Here is a 27,608-nt window from a genome sequence, read left to right on the forward strand (position 1 = left end):
GTATATGAAATTCCAAACCAAAAAGGAAAAAAAAAAAAACAGATCGAACCCAGTTGACAACTAGTAGTTGTTGAAAGACAAAAGGTTGACAGGATGAATGAAGGACACGGGTTTATGATGGCTTTCACAAAGAGCACAATTAGGGGAAAATAAATACCCTGCATGTTTCAACAAAAAAAATCCATTATCTATCCATCTGTGTACATATTTACATATATATTATAAATATAAAGCCCCCTCAAATACTTTGTAGTCATTCTCATATGACATTGTCTGATAAGAAAATGTATTCATTGTTAAATAAAGTTTCTCCCTATAAACATTATGAGCTTTATTATTTTACTGTGAACAAACATCGAATGTTTGCGTAATGGCACTTGCCTCTTTGTGATTATTTTGATGAAACAAATAAAAAATTTCAGTCAAATATTATCAAGTGATATTTTTCATTCTTATGCTGCACTCTAAAACTCAAATGCCTTAAGATATGAGTTGTACTATGTTCATCTTGTTTTCAATTTTCAATTATTTTGCTGGTTCTTTTATCACAAACAAATTATTTAGGTTTCATTACCTGACATGTTTCGGCTATCACTTCCGCCTGATGAAGGTGAAGTGATAGCCGAAACATGTCAGGTAATGAAACCTAAATAATTTGTTTTTGATAAAAGAACCAGTAAAATAAAAGCCTTGAGATATGAATTTCAATATGTTCCATGAGCACGCTAACTAAAAATCATCTTTCCCAACTGAAATCAATGGAAATGCACTTCATCTGTGCCACCCTCACCCACCCCCCAAAAATAGCACTCTAGAATTTTACTTTGTTTACTACTGCCACATAGTGAAACTAAAAGCATCTCAAGTAAAATTCTACACTACTGCTTGGATCTCATTAAACTGGTCACGGGATGACAACCTTGGGCACGTTGCTTATTTCCCGACAATGTCGACATCGCAGTCACATAGGCGAGGACACAGCCGACCTCTGGATGAGTTTGTAGAATTTCCCCAGAGTGTATCTGGAAGTCATCGCCGCCCCCCCGCCATCACGCTGCATATCTGGGCCGACAGATGAGCAAGACACTGTGTCATTTTGACCAGGACCACCAGCAGGGCTCCGCCAGCCAGCATCAGGCTAGGCCACAGTATTGCGTACAGGGTCCTCTTCAAGGTGTACTTTCTGCTCAAGATGACATCCCCGGGGTGCCTGGCACGGTCTTTGAGGCACGAGGAGGCGCTTCCCAACTGAGAGTCCAAGTTGCTTTTCACCTTCAGGACTTCACCTTCAAGTTCCGATTGATCCATTTTACATTTGTGCACGTACAAACACTGCGAGAATAAAAAAAAAATCATTCCGTGAAGGTGCTGTTATACCACAGAGCTTTTGAGATAACTCATTGACTAGCATCTGAAGAGACCGAGTTCAGTATGTTGTCGCTTTGTCGAGATGTTGAAAAAATAGTTAATTAGCATTCGGGTTATTGGGGTTATCGGTTACTTCCATTTATCTTCACCTTGGGTGTAAGCAGCACCGACTCCTCGTCAAAGTGCAGAAAGGCTTTTTGATTGGAGTGTGTGAGATTAATGGTGACCACCAGGCACGGCATGCTGCTCACACCTCTGCAGTCCACCCACTCGTCCAAGATTTCAGTCTGCAGTAGCACACAACTGTCCTCCTCCTCCCACTTACTGCAGCACAAAAAGGAGGCGTGAGTTCAGGAAAAGCCGCAAGAGGGCTTTTGTGAACACACACGCATACAACACACACTGAAAGAGGCTGCAGTAAAGGCCCGAGAAAACATTTTAAATGAAGGCAAGGTCACAAACTTCGTGAGGGTAATGCCGCTAAATATCAAATGTTGGTAATTTAATAATGTCACTTCTACTTTTACCTGTTCACATGCGGTTTGACTGTTGTGATTCCAACAACAAAGAACATGAGCACTGAGAAGGCCATCATGCTGAAGCCCAACAAGATGGCTCGCTCTTCCCCGATGCTCGCCACTGACTTCTGGGTCCGGAGTCTTTGCTCCTCTTGGCCTTCTGCAATCCCACTTCCCTCATTTTCTGGGGATGTCACCCTGTGCAGGAGCTCCCTGCGTCTCACACACACATACGGTATCAATACATACAGTATGAACATCAGGCACATCATTCAGAATCATTGAGATCGTCGCCTGAGTGTCCTACCTGTTGTGATCACCTCCACAGTTGTGCCTCTAGCTTCTCGAACCCCTCTTACTCATCGACGCCACGTTCTCGTGATCCTCCGGTCTGCAGTAAGATCCCCGCCACAGCCACGTCGAATCCTCTGACCAAGACTTGTGTGTTTTGCTCGCAGATTCCCTCCACGGCTCACCGCCAAGATCCACCCCGTCTGGTTGAACTCCACACGCTCCGCCGTTGCCGCTCCCGCTCCTTGCTTCTGGCTCAGATCCTCCCGCTCAGCCTCCACTGCATCACCTCTAATAAACACTCATCACTCATTCTGAACTTCTGAGTTGGTTTCCTGCATGTGGGCCAAATCAATCGCCAAAACGATGACAGAATGAAGTAACAATGGTTAGATCATAAAAGATAACTTGATGACAAAGAAATTATAAAACAAGTGGTGTTTCTGACTAGAGGCCTGCAATAAGTTACACAGAGTAATTATTTTAAGGGCCAACTCCTCTGCCAGCTTTTCTTTTCCATGAAGCATGAAGGGCCCGGGGGTCCTCTAAAACAGTGAGACAGATGGATTGAGTAAGAGTGGCTCTTTTAACGATGACTGAAAGTGGAGCTTGTGGCATCTGCAGCCAAGGATTATTCAACTCTGCCCCGCTGCTATGAAACAGAGCAAAGGGGCTCCGAATTCTGCAGCCATCACGAGCTGTGTCTTAATGATCTTTTTTAGGTCTGTCATTTTTACAAAGGAAACAGTTTTTGAACTGTAATGTATTGAGCATATACAATTAAATAATGATTCAGTGTGTCTCTGTTGAACAGAATCCTCGTGTCTCCAAAATAACTACTCTTCAGTAAATTTGGGGAACCAGCCATGTTGGTTAACCTACTAAACACTGCATCATTCATATTGGTATTATATATTTTATTACCGACATACACAACACCACCCCCAAATCATATTCAAACGAAATTCTACCTTCATGGCTGACCAGTTCCTTCTGCACCAAAGTTGACAAACTTGTTCTCAAGCTATTTTCAACACTATTGTATAAAATTAACAGATGATATTGGGATAGACTAAAAGTATCGATTTGTGAAAAAAATAGTAAATTTGGACATCTAATTTTGCTGACTAACAGCAACAACACAATATAGATTTTTTTTCCCCTCTAAAACATGTACCTTGGCTCAAATAAGCTTAGGAAACTGCTGCAGAGAAAGCTGTTGTGATGTGCGGTAAATTGTAACCAGCAGAAGTTTCCATTGTTTTCAGCAATGTTATTAAGTCAGAGATACAGAACGAAGTAGACACTACTTATTAGAGAGATGTCCGTTATTAATGACTTGATGCAGCGTGTAAATGAAGTTCGAGCGCCAGCTCATTGTTCACAAGACAAAACCTGTACAACTGCTTTTAAAAAAGCCAATCGTAAACCAAGTCCAAAATTAGCCCACAAGGTAGACTTCCTTATGTGTATGTTGTCACATTAAGATGTGAAGATGGGTTAAGACCCATAGTCAACAGAAAAGAATATTAGCTATCGAGCAGACACCTCACTGGCAAACTGGATTTTTCCAGCGGCTCAATGTGTTTGATGAAACTCGAGACAACAAACTAAAGAAATGCATAAAGCTCAGTGTACTTGACTTCACCTGGTAACCCAAGACATTTCCTTGATCATCAGGCTCACAGCGTGATGCCATGCTTCATCTCCGATGTGACTCAAAGAGAATTTCATCTTTAACATGGATGCCAAATGGAAAAGTGACTGGAGAACTATACTGTCATTTCAGACTGAACCGATTTGATGCGTTCTGATCAGCTTTTTTTTTTCTTTTTTCTGCGGGGCTTTAACACATGATCTCTATTTTCATCATGCTCCAAAAGGACTTGTGCAACAAATTGTCCTCATGGTCCGGGGAAGGCGCTGTAATTGGACATGTTGTGTGTCTTATTATCTTATTTTAACACTCCACCACAGGACTTGTTCAGACGTAATTGTATATCAAGTCACAGCACCATGGATTATCTCCAAAAGAAGAATCTCAGTTTTATTACCATTGGACTAATATTTATGCTCAGCGGCATAGAATATGGTAAGTTTATCCTGACAGTATTCAAAATAACCGCCGTTGGGACGTAATGCAGCAAAAACGAGTGTAAAACCTAAACCAAACGCTCCCGTCAGAATGTTGGCTTCATTCTCCCATTGAGGAGTTTGCATCAGATTTTACTGACATTTCCAAAGTTGTGGTCATTCATTGATCCCCTTCTGGTGGTTTCAGCTGTCATTTTGCCTACAATATGGCGATATCTCCAGATCCTAGAGGCGCCTCCATATTTCTTGGGTCTGGGTTTGTCTGCTTTCAGTCTAAGCGGGCTGCTCACCGGACCACTATTTGGCTGCTGGTCAGATCGCAGCGGAAGCACCAAGCCCATTATTCTTTTCTCCAATCTTTTTGAGATTGCTGGTGAGTTGCAAATCCACATGAACTTAATTATGTGATATTTTGATGGTTCACTGTCTCTGCTCAGCTAGTTTATGCATGACACTGCAAAGTGGATAGTACTGGTACATATTTGAATTTGGCATGTCTTTTCACTGGACGCACTTTTGGTCCTAATGATTGTCTTTATTATTTTCCCAGGTAACTTCATGTATTTTATCGGCTATTCAAAGTGGCTGTTAGTAGGCAGTCGCCTTGTGACAGGTTTCACAAACACACACATACGCACACTGTCAGGACTTTGGTGTGTGTCATAGATGGATACTGTTTTCTTCTCAGGTGTCGGCGCAGGAGCGGGATCCTCCATCTTCGGTTTCCTGACTCAGTGCACTCGGCCAGAGGAACGAGCTGGTATCTTTGCAGCCATCATGGCCTGTCGACAAGCAGGCCTACTTGTGGGTTAGTCACCGCCCATGCCAGACACTAAAATGTGCATTTGGTGTGTGGCCATTCAATTGCTGGCTTGATCCACATCTTGGAATTACAGTAACCAACAAAAGTACACAACTGGGCTACATCATCTGGGAGCAGTTCACAATTGTTATTTATTTAATAACAAACACAAAAAAACATTTAAATAGCATACATCATACTCACCAGATATAATCATTATTAGACGTGTGAACTTGTGCAGATCGCAACAGATATGTTTGCAGCAAATATGAAAATGACCATATTTGGACATACAAGCTTTCTGTCTTTCATCGACGAATAAATTGAGTTACCTGAGCCATCATCACTGACTGGGATGTTACCGGGCAGATTACAATGGCATGAAAACACAGAAAGATTGAAATTTGATTGGACGAAAATAAAAATAATAACACTTGCATACATGTACAAAATAGACAATAAATTGGACACACACACACGTACGCACACACACGCACACACACGCACACACAACACACACTCACACAAAGGCTAGCATCCTTTGCTGTCTCCACCTCACATGCCTTCTGAGGAAATATCAGACACATAAAAAGTATATTTCAAAGGTGGAGCTGTTGTGTTATTCCGTTTCATCTTTAAAGAACTTCCTCCTGTCTCTCCAGGGCCGGCGTTCAACCTGTTTCTGCGGCTGTGTAATTTCAAACTTGGACCCTTTGTTGTCAACAAGTTTACATCTCCGGGGGTAACAGCATCTTGATCAATAATCTAAATTTCCTCCTCAACCTCATCAACACAGTGGTAATATGCTCAAATTGAGCGCTCCTCCTTCGTCGAGTGCTTATTGTACTCCCTTAGAGTAAGAACATAACTTTGCTCGCTAAGACTTCCAACAACACACATCGATCGACACTTCATATGCTACTCCTGCATAATTTAGAAGAAGAAAAACAAAAATTCCCTCCTCTTGAGGGGAAATGCAGTTTTCACTTTTCAGTTTTCTTCTTTTGCATATACATGAGCATAAAGTAGTTGGGTCTTTTGTGCATTGCTCAAGGGATTTTCAACTGTGCTTAGAAGCAAACGGTGCTCTCCACAAGCAGTCCAAGGTTCCATAATTTAATCTATAGCTGACGTTTTCTTTTAGGATCCCTTAGCCAAGCCCAAATCTTGTTTACCTCATTTGCTTAGTAATTCATATAACGCATAGCAATTCGAAAACAATAGTAATAAAAACAGTCAGTCCGTCCATCCATTTTCTGAATCACTTGTTAAATTAAATTAAATTGATCCGGGGATCACTAAATACATTTCCTGGCTCATTTTTTGCTCTCAGATCTTCATGTGCTTGCTATGGTTGCTGCTCCAATTTGTGGTCCTCGCAATGTACTGGGACTTAGCGGCTATTGACACCTCAGAGGGAGCCATACCGATGATGGAGCTGCAACTGGAGGAAGACGAGGACGATGAAGACGAGCCGCTGATCAGCTCGGATGGTGTGCAGGTGCACACTTACAAAGCTGTCGCCTCCACGCAATTGGAGATGTCAGCTGAAATGCAAGCTCTCCACGAGGCCTCATTGTCTGGACCCCAAGCATTCGATAGCTTCAGCATTAGTGCAGGTGAGCCAACGTTGTTGAAAGCCTGTCTGGATTGAGAATTATTTTTATATTCTTTTTTTTATGTCATTTCTGGTCACTGGTATGTTGTGAGATTTTTCTCATGTAAGATATCTGCCTTGGCTCAAAAATGGTTGAGAAAATTTGCCCTACAGGATTAGTGTCAGTTTACACACATAACAGCCATTGAATGCTTGGATTGATTATCTATATTTCGTACGGTAGCTTATGTGCACGTGTTTATTGTACAGTGCGTGTGCTGATATCGATTGTTTCGTTCTGTGAAAATGTGCCAAAGGAACAGCGAGATAGACTAGACAGCACACTATGTATTGACCAAGCACGCTGTGCATGCTGACTTGGAATGCAGAAGGAAACGGTCGTGTGCTTCACCAGCTTGATTTTCTTGTGCAGGAAAAAAGCTGGGACTACCCTGCAAAAAAAAGGGGAAATGTGCATTCTAGCAGCAAGTCAGCTCATTATTCAACTTCTTTCTTAACATAGGCATAGATTCAACACTTTGTTGTTTTCTTTTGAAAGGGCTTGTTCTTCTCCATGGTCACTGCAGCAGCAGAAGGCGCTGCAGTAACCTTCTGTCTGTGATGTGAGTCTGCAGCACCCAATAAATAAATAAATAAATAAATAAAATTGAGTCATTGAGTTGTTGACAAACAAAGTCAGAAATAACTGTATAAAAAATAAATAAATGATTGAGTTGTTGACAAACAAAGTCAGATCTAACTGTATTTTGAAAGAGTCATCGTGTAGTACATATCCAGAACTGTAATACTAAGCTGTTCTCCTCAGCCATCTGGTCAAGCCACATCCAAATTTAGCAGCAAGAGTAGCTCAGTTTTCACTCTTTTCCTTCCAAGTCTATTCCCAACAATTCCTTCTGGAGAAGATAGGCTCAAAATTTGGAATTGATTAGAATACACTTTGTTCTAGTCTTTATTGCATTTTGGACAGAAGAAAAACAAGCACGCCATTTATCTCCCACGAAAAGCAGTGACAGGTCAAGATGCACACAGCCTGCCTCTTCAATTGTAACTCCTTTTTTTCTCTCTCCCTTTGAGCTTCTTTTTCTCGTCATAAATTGCCAGTTTAAGCTCTCGATTTAATGGTAGCACTTGAGCTGATTTCATGATATTTTTCCCTCTTTGCTTGCTCAGTGCAGCTCTCTCTCATTTTAGTCTTTCACTCCTTAGAGTTCCTGAGGGAGGAGGTGATTGTTCTTCTCACAGCTCAGTTCATCACTCTCTTCAATCAGACTGCGCTGGAGGTGAGAATTGCCACACAGCCTGTACCCATCAGCCAAAATTCCCCAAAGTCTATATTTCATGCTGTTTTAGCCTTAACCTCATCCCTTCCCGAAAAACACATCCATTTGAGTAATAGATGAATCGTTCTGAGATTTCAATGTGAAGCACATTTAGAATCAGAACATCAATGTACTGTATTTTAACCAAAGGCAGAAAATGCACTCTTGTCCTCTACAGTTAAATACAACTGAGCAGTACTTTAAATAAATGTGTGTAGTCAAGTCAATTCAACTGCATTTGAACCAAATTGCTGTACATAACAATACATATATATATATATATATATATATATATATATATATATATATATATATATATATATATATATATATATATTATTATTAAAACAGGCCCATCGTCTCGTGCTGAGTTGAAATCCAAACAATAAAAATGGGTCTTTGAAAAAGGACACTGAGGTGGCTTGTCTAATGAATAATGATAAATGTTCTAGTGCAGGGGTCACCAACCTTTCTTAAACCGAGAGCTACTTCCTGGGTACTGATTAAGACAAAGGGCTACCAGTTTGACACACACTTCTGAAATAGCCAATTTGCTCAATTTAGCTTTCACTATGTGTTATTATTGTCATTTCCAGTTCACATGTAAGTGTGATTTTAACAAGAATAGCAAAAATACAGTCAAACCTCGGTTTTCGACCACAATCCGTTCCAGAAGGCGGTTCGAGAAGCGAATCGGTCGAATTCCGAATCTATTTTTCCCATTACAAATAATGGAAAATATTTTAGTCCGTTCCAAGACGAAAAAAACGCCTTTTTTTTTTTTTTAATCATTTTTTAATTTGCGCATTTTTGTCCGAACGCGCAACTGTAGCGCGTCGCCCACCGCGCAACTGCACCGCGCTGGTCGCTTTATTGTGACAGAGCCGTCGCTGAAATTTAAAAAATATTTTTAAAGTCCTGATGTACTTTCCAGAATTTAAGTGGACCCAAGTGCCCAGGGAGCTTAATTTTGTCCGATCGCACAACTGCAGCGCACCGCCGAACGCGCAACCGTAGCGCGTCGCCGACCGCGCAACTGCACCACGCTGGTCGCATTATTGTGACAGAGCCGTCGCTGAAATTTAGAAAATATTTTTAAAGTCCTGATGTACTTTCCAAAATTTAAGTGGACCTCAGTGTGCAAGGAGCTTAATTTGGTCCGATCGCGCAACCGCAGCGCGCCGGACGCTCACTGTCGCATTGCTTTAAGAGCATCTTTGTGTTTTAGCATGGCTTTACTGCTCCCACTTGCTTTCTTTGGAGGCATGATAAGGGGTTAATACAATCCTCAAAGTAACGAAAATACAATAACTACGGAGTCAGTCGGCATCCGGGCCGCGCGGTTGGGTTTTCTCGGGTCCTCCCGGCTCATTTCGCGGAGTTCGACCTCCGAATTGTGTTCAACAACCGAAGCAAAAAAAATCTCAAATTTTTTGGTCGAATTCCGATTTGTTCGAGAACCGGAACGTTCGGAAACCGAGGTTTGACTGTAAAATAAACAGATGCAGCTCACTGACAAGTGCCGCTATTTGAGCTAATTTTAGAACAGTCCTGCGGGCGACTCATGCGGTCCTCACGGGCGACCTGGTGCCCGCGGGCACCGTGTTGGTGACCCCTGTTCTAGTGGGTCTATCTGATGCTTTTGAATAATTGCTCTAATGAGGCTGTTTTTCTTTCTTGGACCGTATCTGAGTGACCTTGTACATTTCAGACCATGGTGACTCCTCTGACGCAGCGCTACTTTGGCTTTGACGAGTTGGGCAACAGTGTGATGTACAGCTTGTGTGGAGTGGAAGTCATCCTGGGCTTCCTCTTTGTTCGCTGGCTGAGCGGGAAGGTGGCTGATCGTGCAGTGCTGGCTGTGGGCCTGCTCATCTGTTGCACCGCCTGTATTTGGTGCCTCGTGTTCCTCTGCAACCTCCGAGGTAAGAACCAGCACAGGCAACACATGTAACCCCTGCCGTCTTGCAGTTCAGTGTTCATCCCCTTGTTATATGGATTCCTTTTTGGGGTGGGGTTCATACTAGGGTTAGTGTTTCAGAGTAGGGTTTAAAACTAGGTTTAGGGTTTCAAAGTAGGGTTTAAAACTAGGGTTAGGGTTTCAAAGTAGGGTTTAAAACTCGGGGTAGGGTTTCAAAGTAGGGTTTCAAACTAGGGGTAGGGTTTCAAACTAGGGTTTCATACTAGGGGTAGCGTTTCAAACTAGGGTTTCATACTAGGGGTAGCGTTTCAAAGTAAGGTTTAAAGTTAGGGTTTCAAACTAGGGTCAGGGTTTCAAACTAGGGTTTAAAGCGAGGGTTAGGGTTTCAAACTAGGGTTAGGGTTTCAAACTAGGGTTTCAAACTAGGGTTAGGGTTTTTAACTAGGGTTTCAAACTAGGCTTAGGGTTTCAAAGTTGGATTTCATACTAGGGTTAGGGCAGTGACGTGCGGTGAGGTTCAAGACTGGGGAGGCACTGACGTCACCCCCTCATCCCGGTAAAATTTGTCCGGCACCTAACCGTGTCACAAAAAAGGTTGGGGAACGCTGCTCCAGTGTGGCTTATTCATTATTTAATTTGAACTATTTGAATTAAAATCTCATATCAGCAGTCTTCACACATAAAACACTCAATAAAGCACATGAAATCAAAAACTTGTTTTCGATCGTGCGTACCACTCCGTTCCGAAGTCCCGTTGTCCGAATCAAACCTTTTAACTCCGGAGTTGGTGTTCCCTTTACTGATGACCTCCTGCTTCGACCAAAAATCCATAGTTGAAAATCGTTTGGATATGTAATCCTCCATTGTAAAACGAAATGTATAAACGGTGGGGGGACGAAACAAATGGACGACTGCTCCTCAGTTGTTCACTGTAAATTTGAACTCGAGATCTCTTATTCTACATCCCGGGATCACAAGCACCCCCTGCCATAAGGCTGGAGAACCTTTTCAAAGCCGTTTTGTTCATCTAAAGAAACACGACGTTACAGACAGATGACAAAAAACACAAGATATTATATACACCATCTTAACTACGGAAATTAATTAATATAGCCATAGTGTTTGAACTCTTAAACAGCGACATGAAGACAGAGAGCAGTTCAGTCTAACTGCATAGCCTGTCAACATAGGCAGCCGTGTGATTACACAATCCTCAAAGGAGGCTAGACAGGACGTTGGCTCCTCCGAGCGAATCGTCTTCGGTTTTAAAATAACTATAAAAGTTCAGCGATTTTGGTTCAAAATGATACAAAATTATTGAAATTAAAAGGAAAATGACTATAAGAACAATTGAATTTGTTTTTCCCCTTTTCATGATGGCAGGAGAGGCGTAGCCTCCTCTGACCGCACGTCCCTGGGTTAGGGTTTCAAACTAGGGTTTCAAACTAGGATTAGGGTTTAAAAGTAGGGTTTAAAACTAGGGTTAGGGTTTCAAAGTCGGGTTTCATACGAGGGTTAGGGTTTCAAAGTAGGGTTTAAAGCTAAGATTAGGGTTTCAAAGTAGGGTTTCAAACTAGGGTTAGGGTTTTAAACTAGGGTTTCAAACTAGGGTTAGGGTTTTAAACTAGGGTTTCAAACTAGGGTTAGGGTATCAAACAAGGGTTTCAAACTAGGGTTAGGATTTCAAACTAGGGTTTCATACTAGGGTTAGGGTTTCAAACTAGGGTTTGAAAATAGGCAACCTTTTAATTTTTTCAACATTTAGCGGTCCACATGGCAGCTATGTTTAATTGACATTAGGACTAAAAGGGTGTCCTCTTCTGCAGAAAAAGCTTGAGAAGCCCTGCTTTGTAGTGAATGTGCTCTGTAAATGATATCACCCAGCATTTGTTAGGCCATCTGGAGCTCATGGAGGCAAATGGATCCCGTGTCTCCACGTCGGTGCGTGTCTGCCTCGGCATGTCGCGTTTATCACTGTGATAACAAACGACAGGTGCCAGGGTGGGAAATTGCCCTAGTACATATAAAGGGATTACGGTAATCTTATTAGACCAGTATGCTATTTGTTAAAGCATATCATACATTTGTAAACTATTTGTTACGTCTGAAACAGCAAAACAAAGAAAGCAATCTTAATGTTGACGTACCTGCAAATGCGATTTTGTCTCGTACCATTTCGAAGCATGTCCGATTGATTGAATTGCATTTTGAAAATGAGATTAGAGGCTTTCACTTGAGAGAGGAACAACCAACATTTTCTTGAGTGGGCACACATTCACACAAACATAAGCAGTCCAGAACAAAAAAAATGGGAGCTTGGCATAGGTTTCAGCTCGAGCTCTCTGTGCTTTTGCCAGAACATTTGTGGACACAGAAAGAGCTGGAGCAGTGACTAAAAGAACACGGTCTACCAACCAGTGAATATCTGAGATTTACCAATAAGATTGTATTGGATACATCAGACATAAGTCAACACACCCCTGTTCAAATGAAACCATTTCAAACCTGCTTTGACTATTAATTTGAATTGGACCGATACGATCAATGCGGATTAGCCTCGTGCATGACTGGTGATATACAAATAAACACGATTTGTCTTGTAGGTAGCTACGAGTGGAAGCTGTCAGCCTTCATTATTGGCGTATTCCTGCAGCTGCTGGGGCTCCCGTTCGTGGCCGTGTCTCAGGTGTCTCTCTTCTCCAAAGTGACAGCGGAGAAAACACAAGGTGACCTTGGCCATGTGCATGTAGCTCATCCATGGTAGTAAATCAACTTTTTTAGAGAATTTTTCGATTGTGAACTATATAGTTAACCTATCAGTCAAATCAGAAGAAATATAACAAAATAATGGGCAATCATAGTGTTCTTTGATCTAAAGGATTCAGCCAAGGTATAAGACGATCAGTCGGGGGCCTTGCCACCATCATGGGTCCTTTGTGGGCCGGAGGATTGATCAATCATTTATACATCATGATCGGTATGATGTTGGGTCTCCTTTTAATGGTCACGGTAAGTAGCACTTTTGTTATGACTAACTTTTCAACCTGTTATGGAGCTAGCTACTTCGGATGACATTTCCATTTTGAAAAGCACCGGCTCCGAGCTATTGAATATACATTACAAAAACACAATTTTAAAGAATGAGGTTATTTTTCTGCACCCAACAACCATTCTATCTGTGCTAGTCAAGTAAAATAAGAATAGAAGGAAAATATATGAAAATAGGGCAAAATATCTAATAGCTTTGGGATACACTTGGATGTAAACGCCTTACACACACACACACACACACACACACACACACACACACACTTTTTCTAGGTTATGACGGCGTTGTCGTACGGCAGTCTGACTCAGCGCAGAGTTGTGCAGTGTGCACGGAGCTCTGACAGTGGAGGATAGACACAAAGAGTGGGAGCGGCTACACGCAGAGGGAAGGCCCTTCATCTCTGAGAGGATCAATGCAGGTGGATTGAAGAGGAGAAGCTGAACTGAGCCTCAAAAAAAATCACTGGTGGGAAGTAACAAAGATTTTGTTACTGTACTTAAATGTATTTTTCAGGTGTCTTTTCTTGAGTACACTACAATGTGACAGCTTTGTATTTTCTACTCCTTACTATGTCAAAATAGGACTTTATGTTTTTCAATGTGTTGTATCTTGTGCCAGCCTTTATTAAAACGATATATCTTATTATTCTAACTTGATTGACTTGATTGTTACTTCTACTCAAGTACAGACTGAATATTTTGGCCACCTCTGATTGTCCTTAAAAGCTTGCCAGACAGGGAGTTGAAATCCTCTCACTGCAGGGCTGACTACCAACACTGCCAAGACTAAATCATACACAAGGGGTCAGTGTTGCTCTCATGTAGAAGATGCTTGGGGGGATAATAATTGAGGAAGAAAGTGATTCTTCTCACAACTAAACTATTTATATTCCCATGTGTTGATGGAAAGATAAGAGAGGTTTTTCCATGTGACCCAACTTACTTCTCATTCCACATCTCCAGTCTTTTTCTTTCTGTTATTTAAAAATAAAAAACACTTGAAATAAAACAGTTGACATGCTGAGTGTAAAAGTGGAGCTGTCAACGTCTTATCTGTTTCAGGACAGTGAGCTGACAGGAGCGCATGTTCAAAAATAGTGATGCATTGCAAATGGCTTAATATTCATCACAAAAAAAGTGAATTTTTATGGCTCAATCAAAACACAAAGCCTTGACTACACCACAAAGAGCATATCTGAAATATACCGCCATGGCCTGAATCATACTTGTCAGTTGATCATATTTATTCGTTCACAATGACGGAGAATACGCATTTACAGCTTCATTTTCTTCATTTGTAATTCAGCGCTTGTGGAAGTTCTTAGCTGTGCATTCAGCCACTTTGCGGGTTTATGGTCCTTCAGGATGAGACGCGTGCTACACAACTGTGTTTGACAGGAGATGCCTGGAAGCAACATGAAGGCAGTCGATTCCTTTAGTTGAGCTGATCACGGGCCCAAACAATCTCTCTGGTTTTTGCATAATTTACAGATAAGGCCCAGTAACCTTTCCATTTTTCAACAATCAGCGTCCGTTGTTTGGCTTTCTGGAGCCTTTTCACCTGAAATGGAAAATCTAATCTCTGGGGCTCAAGGACATAGTATTCATAAGTACTTTCATGCCATGATCAGCATATTCAGCTACTTGACATTTAAGGGAGATAAGAAATTGTATAGAATCAGGTCAAAGCTGATTTTACACTCTTTGAACTAGCTGTTTTTTTCAAACAATGCTTGGCCATAACTTGAAAGCAGCGATGAGGAACAGAATTTGCATGCTAACATAAGGTAAACACTATTTGTTTATTTGACAGGGACTGTCACGGATCGAAATGGAGCAGGGTGACCAAATGCAGCTTGGACCAGGGTTTATTCAGCAAAACAAACAAACCCGGCAAACTGACATAACGTAGCAAAACAACAAGAGGACTAACCGACAGGGACGTGAGACAAAGGACGTGAAGACATTAATGATCCGACAAGGCGTGAGGGGCAGACAGGACTTAAATACACGACAGGTAACAAGAGGCAGGTGAGAATGATCACACTAATCATGGGCACACAGGAGGGGAGGGGCGAGCACACAGACAGAAACCATGACAACAGACACATAGTGGAACAGCTGGGGACGAGACGTGACAGGGACAGTGTACATCAATGTACATTTCTGTAGATGCACCAGAATTAGCCAAGATTATTATAGCATAATAATAATAATAATAATAATATACGCAACTAGAAAATGCAATTTCTGGATAAATTGCGTATGAAGGCAAAAAGGCTGAATGCAAACTTGTGGCATGATGTCAAATGACAGAATAATAACAGGAAATTGGAAACATTTCTACTTTATTACTTCCCATTGATATGGTAGTATAATCCTACATATTCTGGTTCGTTGCATCAGCAAGCCCACACGGCCCAATAATATACCCCCCCTCAACAAAGGACGCAAATAGACAAGTCAGAGGCCGCGGGGCTTTTATGTTAAATGCCCCAAAGGTACGCACAGAGACACTCTGTATGAAAATTTAAACATACGGTGCGCAGAAGAGCCATTTGAAGCAGTGGCCAACTATCCATGTATGAATGAGATGTTTGTTGCCATGGAGATAGGGTGTTGTAGGTTAGAAGTAAGAGCTAAAGATCCAATGAGATTATGTAATTGAGAAGTGGTGGCAGGACAAATTCGGGTGGAGTGGCAATATTTGCATGTTGTAGTCGTGGCTGACTTGAAATGCCTCCATCCTTCTGCTCCACAGCATGAAGTGGCCTGTGCCCAAGAATAATAAGTCAGCTCTAAGCATTTATTTTAGTCTGAAAATAGCCATTATTCAGTGTTAAGTAGCTTTTGGGGTCACTGTTGCTGTACAATGAAGTGAACCGTCAAGTAATTACATTTAGTCCTCTCAGGCTTTCTTCTTACATTGTCACTGTTTTTATGTTCGGACCTAGAAGAAAATTGCAATAACCGTATTGCTTTGTCATCTTGGCACCAAAGAAACAATTTTACGTGAGCTGAGGGGCTTCAATCAAACCAAAAATTGTCCTTTGCCACTATCTAATTGGCATCTATATGAAACTAAAACCCTTTTAGGGGGCCCATCAATTACTCGTGACTTCTCAGCAGGGAGTTCACCATATCATGTTTTATTGTATATTATTCGTTGTTCCCATAGAGCAGAGAGAATAAATGTTTGTGTTCGGAGGTTTAGAATTACAACAATTGTGGGAAAGGCAACATTATCAAAAAAAAAAAAAAGGCCTTTATTCATTTATATAGGGTCGATTTGACCTATGACACCTTGAGTCTTAAATGCATGCCCCGCAATAAACCAGGGTTCGGTGTATATGAACAACTCCAAAAGATAAAGATAATTGCTCACAAGGTGTGAAGCGGCCTTTTGAAGTCAAACAATTATCCTTCGCAACATCATCTCTTCTCGCCGATGCTATTAGCTGGACCGAGGATGGCTGTTAATGGCTCCCGCAAGATAGATGAGTTCCACTGCTGAAAAATACAAAGGGATTTGAAATCCTGCCAGCTATATTCAATCCATAATTTCCCGCTGCTATCCAGGCTCATGGCCACCAATCATCTAAGTGGAAGATTTAATCTTATAGGAATATATTTATCCCAGGGTGTCATTTTGCTTCAGTGGACGAGACCATTTATTTAAAGATTTTTTTTTTAAATTGATGTCAGTGGCTGCTTACCGCTCAGCTTGGTCAAAAGATTTACGGCACCGCCATCTTTGCTGCTGGATGTCTCTGGCAGGGTGTTGCCTCAGTCCAACATCAAATGAGAGTGTGTGCTTTCAGTAACCAATTAAATGAGCATTTTTGTTCTTCTTCTAATTGACAGTATTATATGTCTGAGGAAATGTAATTGAAAGAGAGTCTCAATCTGGAGCCTCTAATTTCGAGGGGCTATAACGAGCTGACTAAAACAAAAAAAAAAGAGAAAGCTGAACCAGACAGCCCATGGTTGGGTATCGATGAATACAAATCACTTTTTTCCCTCGTGTCTCCGGCTTGGGATCTGACAACAAGACGAGCGGGCGGCGAGGCAAAGTGATTTGATTGATCACATGTGACGGCCGACCGGCGCCTTGCGGTGCAAGTAGGTGGAATCTGCAACCGCTCAGGTAGCTAGCCTCCCTCTGCACTTCATATCTGTGTGTGTTTGTATTCTACACACCGGCATAGCCTCACATGCATTGAATCAATTTCCTCAACCCACACTAAGATTCCGCCCGCACTCTCATAAGGGAGTCTTGGCGAGATTAATGTGTCGTGGACTGGCGCGTAAATTGCTAGGCGCCCTTGCTTACAGCTCATTATGATGGCAAAATAGTCAAACGATGGAACGCTATGAGTGAGGAATTATTGTCCAAATATAAACCTGGTTAAATCTATGTCATGTACACAAATATGCTTCACATGCAAGATTATGTATTATGATAGCGAAATTTTGACAGGTATTGACTGGTATTCAGATTCATGAAATTGCTGAATGAAATTTCATCACCGTTATGATTTTTTGTGCTTCGTGGCAATATATATATATGTATAGATACAAAAAAGAAATAATTCAAAATGATATGACTTTGGGAGCCTTTCATTTTCATGGTCCTGAACGAACAGAAAAAAAAATAAAATCGCAACTTGAACATGTGCGGTAAAGAACGATCATGCTACGATAATGTGAAGAACGCAGTTGCTGGCGCTTGTTGCCTGACTAAGGTCGAGGTTGGCTGGGCCCGCTGGGACATTGCCAAGCTCATTAGTAGTAAGTGTGACGAATAATATCAAATAATGAGAACGTTACCGGGGGGCGGACACGGATCAATATCAAATCCTGTTTTAGTCATAATCCTGCAGGGTAGAGAGGCTCGGCGGGGCTTAGCTGCTCGGAGATGGCGGCGTTTAACAATTTACTTTAATGCTCATGTGAATAAACGTAATAAGAAACACGTGCTCTGAGATAACGCTTTCCTCGTCTGCCCGCGGGCAACCGATGCGCTAAAAATACACCTGATGAATGATGGAAAAGCTTGGACCAAGAACACAAATATGATCATGGCCGCCACCAGAATTTGAAATAGACTCCATAAATATTTGCACGTCGGCTATTTTTAAGAGGATGTGGACGCCGCTATCTTTCACCCTCTTAACAAACACTAACTTCAGATCACAGATACAGATTACACATTTAATGAAGTCTTTCTCACACTTCAACTTAGAAATGTGATGATTGTTTGTCTGCCTAGATCAGGATTGACATTTGACACGGCCAGCAACATTATTAAAAAAAGAAAATGGTGGGTGTTGCAACGCCTTCGGCACCGACAACTAATACTCATACATAGTGTTTTTATATCGCTTTTTCTTGATATACAAAACTGCACTGTGTCTTTCTTCTTAAAAAAAGCCCCTTGCCAATGCTGCAGTGGTAAATGATCCTTGTCCTCACATCTATTAGAATGATTAGAAAGGAATTCTACGTGCAGTAACATTTAGGACATTTCAAACTAAAATAGTAGTAATATTTCTCTTTATAACGGTAACTTTAATTATCACAGGCAAAAATGCTTTCCTCACACTTTCTGCGCGGCATCAAGGTCTGATTTGTGAACAAAACCTGATTGATGATCTAAAGCACTGGTCAAACATAAGGACCGGGGGCAAGATCTGGTCCGCCATGTCATTTTATATGGCCCGCAAAAGCAAGTTGCCGCTACAACGTGGCCTGCAATATAAATGAGTGTGACACTCCAGGCACCTCTAACGCAACTTTTTCTCCTCCAAACTTACAACTTTTGATTCTAACGTCTTTGGACAATTAAGCTGTGAGATTGTTTGAAGTCGTCCGAAAGAAGAAAGGCAATAATTTTGGTGAAGGGACGCACCACAGGGGTCCAGCTTCCCAGAGCCTGTATGTGTAATCCAGTCTAACATGCATGCAAATCTCATCTGTGCCAGCACACAATGAAGCGTCTGTGTGAGAGAAAAGTGGGGGTTGGGCCGAGGGGGGGCGGCATCCCCGAAACTGGAACGTGGCATGATGGGTCATGGCACTGACAAAGTGGGCTCGCAGACTGTAAGAGTGTTTTGTGTGTTTAAACACCTGCATAATTATTCCAATATTTGTGGAGTTCTTCTGAGTGAAGAGAGTGAGAGAGAGCCTCGTCTGTGGAAAAGAGAAAATTGCACATTCCTGGCACTGCAGCTCTTTCCTTTGCTGTGCAAATATTCTCCGGGGAAATTAAAAAATCTTTGTCTTATCCAGCCAATTAAATGGAGTAAAATTTTGTACATGGCGCTGGACCATAGAGTGTATTTATGACTGTGTTGTGGTTATTTCTTCTACAGGATGAAGCCACAACTTGGTTTTCCCAGCGACCCAAAGAACCAACCAACGTACTTTCCATCTGTCACGATCTTATACTTTTTATAGGATTAGGCCAAGTGCTGCTTTTAGTCCTCACTTCTTTCATGTGAAACATTGGATCAAACAGAGAGGATCCTTTTGTGTGGCGTCTCTTTGTCTACTCTTTTATGCTGGTGTTTCTTTCATGGAATTTTATTACATTTGGATACCTTCATACATGTGTATGCGCCTCCGTGCGCTTCTGGGGCCCGTGTGGGAAGACCATAGCTCAGCAGGGAGTCTTCAGTCCAATTTGCCATCATTTGTCACCATTTGTCTCTTGCAAGCAGCAAAATGTTGACCCTGGCTGCCCCGTCTGTCAACCGCAAGCACAAGTCATGGGATCAGCTACTCTCTTCCTCTCATGGTTCTATTTCAGTGATTCCCAACCAGTGTGGCATGAGAGCACATCAAGCGTGTTGCGGGAAATTATCCAATTATTTGGAAAATTATTATTTATTGACTTAATGATAGCTGGCAAACATATTCAAACTTGGTACTCGAGCAGAAGTACAGAAGATGGAGTGGTGTCTTGAGATTATTTTTTTTAGATACGGGCTGATGTTCGGACGATCTTTTTGCTTTGACTTGGGAGCACAGACAACTTCACCTCAATCCGCAAGCTTCATGCTAACGTCAACGTTGCATTTCAACTGATTGAACACAAATGGTGTAGCAAAACATGTAGACCAGGGGTGGCCAACCAGTCAGAGACTAAGAGCCACATTTTTTACTGTGTCATCGCAAAGAGCCACATCATACACATAGCACACATGAACATTCCCCCCCCCCACACACACACTCACGCACACACACACACACACACACACACACACATGCACACTCACACGCACAAACGCGCACGTGCACACACACACACACCTCTGCTCAGCCAAATTTATTGTGTGACATTATCATGTCACGCACCAACATGATAATGACAAATTGACTCCTACAGTACTAAAACCACAGACCAAAGACCACATTTTCAACAATGAACATTGTGTGCATTGTCTCACACAGACAAACTCTCAGTTCAACAAATTCCACAAACAAAAACATAAGTTTTTTCACTTACTATGTGTGGCAGGACAGACCATTCGTTTTAGTTTGTCGTTTTCAGGAGACAAGATTTCAATAACGTCACTGAGGCATTTTTTAACAAACTCCACTTCATTGTATGGCTTTTTAGCCCGTGCAATGTTCCAAGCCAGTTGAAACAATGCAAGCGTGACAGTCTCTGAGTGCTTCGTAATTTTTTTGAAAAACTGTACCTATTTTTCTGCCTGACTTTTCAAAGTGTCCAAACTTGTGCTTTCGAAATTCAGTCCCTTTTGGAAAGTCCTTATCGATATTGGCATGAAGTGAGCTGAAGTGGCGCTGAACATTTGAAGCTTTTAAATGCGCTAATGACGTCCGACATATCAGGCAGAATGGCTTGCCATTGCGTTCAACAAAAACCAACTTTAACTCTGTTAAAAACGTCCTGTGTTCATCCTCATATATTCGTTTAGCTGTGCATTTTTTCCTTGCCATTTTTAGAGCGAAATTGACACTCAAATGGGTTTGTCCCTCCTCCTTTGCGGGATTTCACCTCACGCGCATGCGCGTTTGACCAAAATACCATATTGAACTCAAGCGAAACAAATACGCACAAAAAATAAACACAAATGTTGATATGAACGTAAAAGAGCCGCATGGAACCAGCCAAAGAGCCGCATGCGGCTCGCGAGCCGCGGGTTGGCCACCCCTGAAGTAGTCAGAATCATATCTTGTATCTTCCAGAAAGAGCCGAACAATAGCCATTCAAGTAACAAAAAATTATCTTTTGAATTATATTTAATGATGTAATTACTGTTTATTTTTAGAGCTAAAGATTTTTCATATGTGCCATTGCTGAATAATGTTTAGAAATCCCGCCAAACATCTTTTTACCCCAGTCTCATTCTTGATCATATATTTTTCTTCCACATGCTTGTCGAGACCCTAAAATAGTTTCCCTGTCTAATTACAGTATTTCATCTGCCATTAATATTGTAGAATGCTACTGTTGCATTATTGATGATGTGTTTATTCTGCTGCATGAGATGCTAATTAAAAGATAAACTGGGACTCTATGACAGAGGCTGAAGGCAACTAGAAGAGCTTTTGAATTCTTCAACTCCCCTTTCAGGGGCTGTATTGTTGATGCCCGCTCTGATGTCATTGCCTACTTTGTTAATATCACTATCACTAAATTTCAAGGTAATGGCTTGATTAGCCGAGTTTGATGATAAACGGACGCTGGCTGGACTTCTAAGCCTTCAGAGGCTTGAGCGCTGTGGCCGAGATGGCTCGGGCAGATAACAGCTTGCACGTTGATCCTGATTTCCAGCCTCCTATCACCTCTTTCCATCTTTCCTCGTGCAGCTGAGAAACTCAAACATGGCCAATTGATCCCTTGCCCATAAAAACACAGGCAGGTCAGGTATTTTAGAGCTTTCTAAAGCTTCCTCAGGGATTACAGGCGCTCTTTGCATTGCTTGCATATGAAGAGGCAATAAACCTGTGGGCACTGGACTGTGTTGATGGTGGCAAGGAAGGATGTAGAAATACTTTATTATGTTAGAGTTTGCAACTTCTGTCACCTTCTCTCATTGAGATATTCATTGTTTTATAAAGCAGGAAAAACAGACTTGACCCAGAGAGAATTCAAGAAAACAGCAATGAGCTGGAGAAGCAAGATATTACCCATCCAGGGCCTTAGTTGTTGATGTTGACAAGTTTCGACTTCCATTAAAAAATTCTCCATCCAATCAGAAAAACAAAACACATACAGGTAAAGTGTATTATTTTCAGTTGTTATCATTAACTAGTTTTGCATTTTCTAATTTGTCAGAGCAAAGCTATGATTTCAAAGGATAATGGTCTACTTAACTCATTCAGAGCCATTGATGGTTATAGACGTCACAGATATTAACTGGGTTGGCAGCGAATGAGTTAAATACAGCGTGTGAGTACTGTTCTCATCTCTGCGGGCAATAAATCTTGACTGTCAAAGGGTGAGTCCACTCAGTGATGTGCTTTTGTCCTTCAGCTCAGTGGCCTAGTGGTAGAGTGTCCGCCCTGAGACTGGAAGGTTGTGGGTTCAAACCCCGGCCGGGTCATACCAAAGACTATAAAAATGGGACCCATTGCCTCCCTGCTTGGCACTCAGCATTAAGGGTTGGAATTGAGAGGTTAGATCACCAACTGATTCCCGAGCGCGGCACCGCTGCTGCTCACTGCTCCCCTCTCCCCCAGGGGATGGATTAAAATCACACGGGGATGGGTTAAATGCAGAGGACAAATTTCACCACACCCAGATGTGTGTGTGACGATCATTGGGACTTTGACTGACTTTTCACTCCTGCCGGAAGCTTCAACTGCCAACGGTGAGACGAGCTGAGCTTACAGTTGGTCAGGCAGAGTGAATGGCTGCTGCCCTGGTCAGTGAATCCTCAGATACAAATAAGTTGGCAAAAAGTCGGAAAGAGGCTGCTTGCTTGGCACCAAAATCCCAGTGAGGACCCCAAAACAGATGTCTGGTTTCAAGCCACGGAGAGCTTGTTTGAAGTGAGCCTGGAGGCATCGCTCATTTTCAGCCCTTGTATCATGTCATGCGCATACCTTTCTTCACAGCTTGAAGACTCTCATTATGTCAAATGAAGAATGTCAGAAACTGAGGAAGCCATTAAGGAAAAGCAGCGGGCTGATGGTGGTAAAACATGAGCTGAGAGGAGATCTCATCATTGTCAGCGTAAATCTTGTCATTCTGACAGACGTGAACCAATCTGAAGGCTGCGTTGGAACTCAGCAGCAACAAAAGTTTGATCCAGCAGATACGACAGATCGTGAAAGCTGAATGGGGAACAAATTCAGAAACTTGCCATTTATTGTAACAGTGTGACATCCATAAGTGGTGCTGATGGGGCAGAAAATCTTGCCAAGTGGAAATTTTACACCAGTGTTCCAATGTCACAATGTTTGGACCACCGGTGTCAAACCCAAGGCGCGGTGTCGCGCCCGTGCCGGAGCACGCTCGGCCGGCAACTTCCCTCAGCCACACTTTCGTTACCGTAATGTCTGTCACCTGCTTCCTCTGTTACCTTGTGTATTTAAGGCCTGCCCGTCTGTTTGTCCCTGTCGGTGTCTACGGTTGTGTTCCATTCCTGTCCGCGCCCGGTGTTCCTATCGTCTGGTTTCCCCCCGGTCTTGTCTGGAGGCTCACGGTCAGAATTTTAGCCTTGTCCAAGTGGACTTCTGTCGGTCGGTCTGTCTGTCTGTTTGCTGGCCGTGAGTCTCTATCTGTGTCTTCGGTTCCCCACCTACCTCCCTTCCAACTCCCTTTCCCTTCAATAAATCCTGGTTCAAGCTGCATTTGGTCACCCCGGCTCAACTCATTCCTGACAGATGACACCGACCATCACAGCGACCAGCGCTTGGATCAATCCCACCACCAGCGCCTATTCGCAACGCCGGACGCACGTGCGCCATCGGGATCCACCCCAGCGTCGCCGGATCTGCGGCCGCCATCGGAGTTCCTCCCGGCGCCATCAGACTCTCGGTCGCCATCAGGCTCCACCCCAGCGTCGCCGGACCCACGGCCGTCGCCGGACTTCGCTCCAGCGACGCCGGACTGCAACATGCTCTACTCCTGCCGCTGCGCACAGTTCCGCCTCCCCAAATGCCGCCGATTGCGGTTCTGACTCCCTGAATGCCGCCGATTGCGGTTCTGACTCCTCGAATGCCGCCGATTGCGGCTTTGACTCCCTGCATGCCGCCTATTGCGGCATGGACTCCCCGAAAGCCGCCGATTGCGGTTCTGTTTCTCCATTGCCGCTGTGCGCGTGTAGGACTTTGCTGCTGCTGGTTCGGACTTTGCCACAGACCAGTGAGGTCATTTGGACTGGTGCGCTTCCCTCCCGCCCCCCCGCACGCCGCGTGGGGTTATTTTGTTTTTGGGACGTCGGGGGCCGTCCCTTGTGGGGGGTACTGTCACGACTCGTCCCTGGTTGTTTTATTATCTGTAGGTTGTCATGGTTTCTGTCCACGTCTGTGTACTTGCCCCTCCCATCCCTCAATCAATGTAATCACAGTCACCTGCCTCTTCTTACCTGTCTTGTATTTAAGTCCTGTCTGCCCCTCACTTCCCTGTCGGATTGTTGATGTCTTTTTGTCTCACGTCTTTGTCGGTCAGTTCCGTTTCTGTTATCCAGTCTGTCGGTCAATCCTGCTGTTGGTTTTGTTAGGAAGTTATGTTAGTTTGCCGGTTCTGTTGGTTTGTCCCCTCATCCTCCTTCAACTACCTTTTCACCCAATAAACCCTGGTCCAAGCTGCATTTGGTTGCCCTGCTCCATTCCAATCTGTGACAGAACGATCCGAACATCACAGCGACCAGCGCTTGGACCACCATCCACCACCAGCTCCCGTCCGCGATGCCCGATCCGCGGCCGCCATCGGACCTGTGGCCGTTGCCGGAAGTCGTGCCAGCAACGCCGGCTCCGCGGCCGCCGTCGGAGTTCGCTCCAGCGACGCCGGACCCGCGGCTGCCGGACCCGCGGCCGCCATTGGAGTTCCTTCTGGTGCCAGCGGCTCCGCGGCCGCCATCGGACTTCGCTCCAGTGACGCCGGACGCACGTGTGCCATCGGGCCCCACCCCAGCATCGCCGGACTCGCGGTCGCCGTTGGACCTCGTGCCAGCAGCGGCCAAACTTGCGATCATCACCCGACCCCGCGTCTTCGACTGCAGCATGCTCGACTCCTGCCGCTGCGCACAGCTCCGCCTCCCTGAATGCCGCCGATTGCGGTTTTGCCTCCCTGAATGCCGCCGATTGCGGTTTTGACCCCCTGAATGCTGCCGATTGCGATTTTGACTCCCTGAATGCCGCCGATTGCGGTTTTGACTCCCCGAATGCCGCCAATTGCGGTTTTGACTCCCCGAATGCCGCCGATTGCGGCGTGGACCCTCCGAATGCTGCCGATTGCGGTTGTATTTCCCCTCTGCCGCTGTGCACAGGTAAGACTTTGCTGCTGCCGGTTCAGACTTTGCCACAGACCAGTGGGGTTGTTTGGACTGGTGCGCTTCCCCCCCGCGCTCCACGTGGGGGTTTGTTTTTTTTGGGACGTCGGGAGCCGTCCCTTATGGGGGGGGTACTGTCACGCTCAGCCGGCAACTTCCCTCAGCCACACCCCTTTTGTTACCGTAATGTCTGTCACCTGCTTCCTCTGTTACCTTGTGTATTTAAGCCCTACCCGGCTGTTTCTCCCTGTTGGTGTCTACTGTTGTGTTCCATTCCTGTCCGCGCCCAGTGTTCCTATCGTCTGGTTTCCCGCCGGTCTTGTCTGGAGGCTCACGGTCAGAATTTTTGTCTTGTCCAAGTTGTCAAATCATGCACTTATCTAATGTAAGTGACCGGCTCTCCTTTTGAAGGGTAAAATTCTGTACTTTAGCCCCGCTGCAGTAACGCAGCCTTTAAGGGGAAACGAGAATTTATTTAAGCCAGTTCGGAGAGAAGATTCGTTCCAAGTCTAACCGCTGTTCAGGTAACTAATCTATTGTTAGATTAATTCCGTCATTTCCAGACACCAGTCCCTTTTAAAGCAAACAGACCCCGGTGTTGAGTAATTACCTTTTCAAGACCCGGGATCAAATTGATCGCGGCCATTTCAGCGGCTCTTCTTTCCTATTAAGATTTGGGGCTTTTGTTAACCACTCGGAATAGATTTAGCTGTCTTTTTTAAAACCGCGGGAACTCGTTTATCTACCCTAGCGTGCACCCACACTAGCTGAGCTTAAGTTAACTGTTTCGAACCAGATCTGACACTCCCTGATGTTAAGGATTAAAGCTGTCTTCATTTAAAATTTAACTGAACGGTTTACAGTATGACTCTGATAGAGAAACAAAAGAGATTTAAAGCATAAAAGATCAAAATAATCATTCATTGAAATTAATTGATTATAAAGTAGAAATTTAATGAATAAGCAAGAAAAAGAATTACAAGTCTCAATTGTTCGAACAACTAACAATAATTCCACTCACCACTTTCAATAGAGCAAAAATTATTCAGTGTCGAAGTTCTCTCGATTGAAAACTCAAAAATACAGGACTGTCTCAGAAAATCAGAATATTGTGAACAAGTTCTTTATTTTCTGTAATGCAATTAAAAAAACAAAAATGTCATACATTCTGGATTCATTACAAATCAACTGAAATATTGCAAGCTTTTTATTATTTTAATATTGCTGATAATGGCATACAGCTTAAGAAAACTCAAATATCCTATCTCAAAATATTAGAATATCATGAAAAAGTAGACTAGTAGGGTATTCAACTAATCACTTGAATCGTCTAATTAACTCGAAACACCTGCAAGGGTTTCCTGAGCCTTGAAAAACACACAGCTTGGTTCAGTAAACTAAATCACAAGTATGGGGAAGACTGCTGACATGACTGCTGTCCAGAGGACCATCATTGACACCCTCCATCAGGAGGGTAAGACACAAAAAGAAATTTCTCAAAGAGCAAGCTGTTCACAGAGTGCAGTTTCAAAGCACATCCACAAAAAGTCTGTTGGAGGGGGGAAATGTGGCAGGGAACGCTGCACAACCAAGAGAGATGACCGCAGCCTTAACAGCATTGTGAAGAAGAGTCACTTCCAGAATTTGGGGGAGCTTCAAAGACAGTGGACTGAAGCTGGAGTCCAGGTATCAAAAGCCACTGTTCACAGACGTGTCCGGGAAATGGCCTACAATAGCCGTATTCCCATGGTCAAGCCACTTCTGAAGCGTCTGACTTGGGCTATGGAAGAGAAGCACTGGACAGTTGCAGAGTGGTCCAAAGAGTCTGGAGAAAGGCTGGAGAGGAGCAAAATCCAAATCGCTTGAAATTCAGTGTGAAGTTCCCACAGTCAGTGATGGTTTGGGGAGCCACGTCAGCTGCTGGTGTTGGTCCACTGTGTTTCATCAAGTCCAGAGTAAATGCAGCTGTGTACCAAGAGATTTTAGAGGACTACATGCTTCCGTCTGCTGAAAAGCTCTATGGATATGATGATTTCATTTTCCAGCATGATCTGGCACCTGCCCACAGTGCCAAAACCACCAGTAAATGGTGTACTGACCATGGCATTACTGTCCTCGATTGGCATGCCAATTCCCCTGACCTGAACCCCATAGAT

At 43.3% G+C, this 27,608-nt stretch overlaps 2 protein-coding genes and 1 long non-coding RNA gene across 5 annotated transcripts; 1 reads left to right on the top strand and 2 right to left on the bottom strand.

The window, feature by feature from the left end:
• Positions 1 to 911: 911 nt before the first annotated feature.
• LOC119136988 (calcium-activated potassium channel subunit beta-3-like) lies at positions 912 to 2,168 on the bottom strand. The gene is given in 4 exon segments (XM_037275929.1): positions 912 to 1,030; positions 1,033 to 1,332; positions 1,518 to 1,692; positions 1,896 to 2,168. Coding segments are annotated over 4 exon segments (807 nt in total). The 5' UTR covers positions 2,159 to 2,168; the 3' UTR covers positions 912 to 961.
• Positions 2,169 to 3,861: 1,693 nt separating this feature from the next.
• Positions 3,862 to 13,622, top strand: LOC119137405 (major facilitator superfamily domain-containing protein 8-like). Of its 3 annotated transcripts, none has more exons than XM_037276698.1 (11): positions 3,862 to 4,269; positions 4,459 to 4,644; positions 4,822 to 4,884; positions 4,960 to 5,079; positions 5,736 to 5,815; positions 6,407 to 6,692; positions 7,883 to 7,971; positions 9,722 to 9,935; positions 12,535 to 12,657; positions 12,810 to 12,940; positions 13,279 to 13,622. In XM_037276698.1, the coding sequence occupies exons 1-11, from the start codon at positions 4,113 to 4,115 to the stop codon at positions 13,318 to 13,320; spliced, it is 1,491 nt and encodes a 496-aa protein (XP_037132593.1). In that variant the 5' UTR covers positions 3,862 to 4,112; the 3' UTR covers positions 13,321 to 13,622. The 3 variants fall into 3 exon arrangements, with proteins under 3 accessions (XP_037132593.1, XP_037132591.1, XP_037132592.1); XM_037276696.1 differs by having other exon boundaries at positions 3,864 to 4,269; positions 13,253 to 13,622; XM_037276697.1 differs by having other exon boundaries at positions 3,866 to 4,269; positions 7,898 to 7,971; positions 13,253 to 13,622.
• Positions 12,350 to 22,816, bottom strand: LOC119137406. Its single transcript, XR_005100909.1, has 5 exons — positions 22,798 to 22,816; positions 22,142 to 22,487; positions 19,582 to 19,727; positions 16,365 to 16,489; positions 12,350 to 13,428 (listed from the first exon to the last, which is right to left on the bottom strand). It is a non-coding gene; the product is annotated as an uncharacterized LOC119137406 (long non-coding RNA).
• Positions 22,817 to 27,608: the final 4,792 nt, after the last annotated feature.

This window comes from Syngnathus acus, chromosome 17, assembly GCF_901709675.1.
Source record: "Syngnathus acus chromosome 17, fSynAcu1.2, whole genome shotgun sequence".
Taxonomy (NCBI): Eukaryota; Metazoa; Chordata; class Actinopteri; order Syngnathiformes; family Syngnathidae; genus Syngnathus; species Syngnathus acus.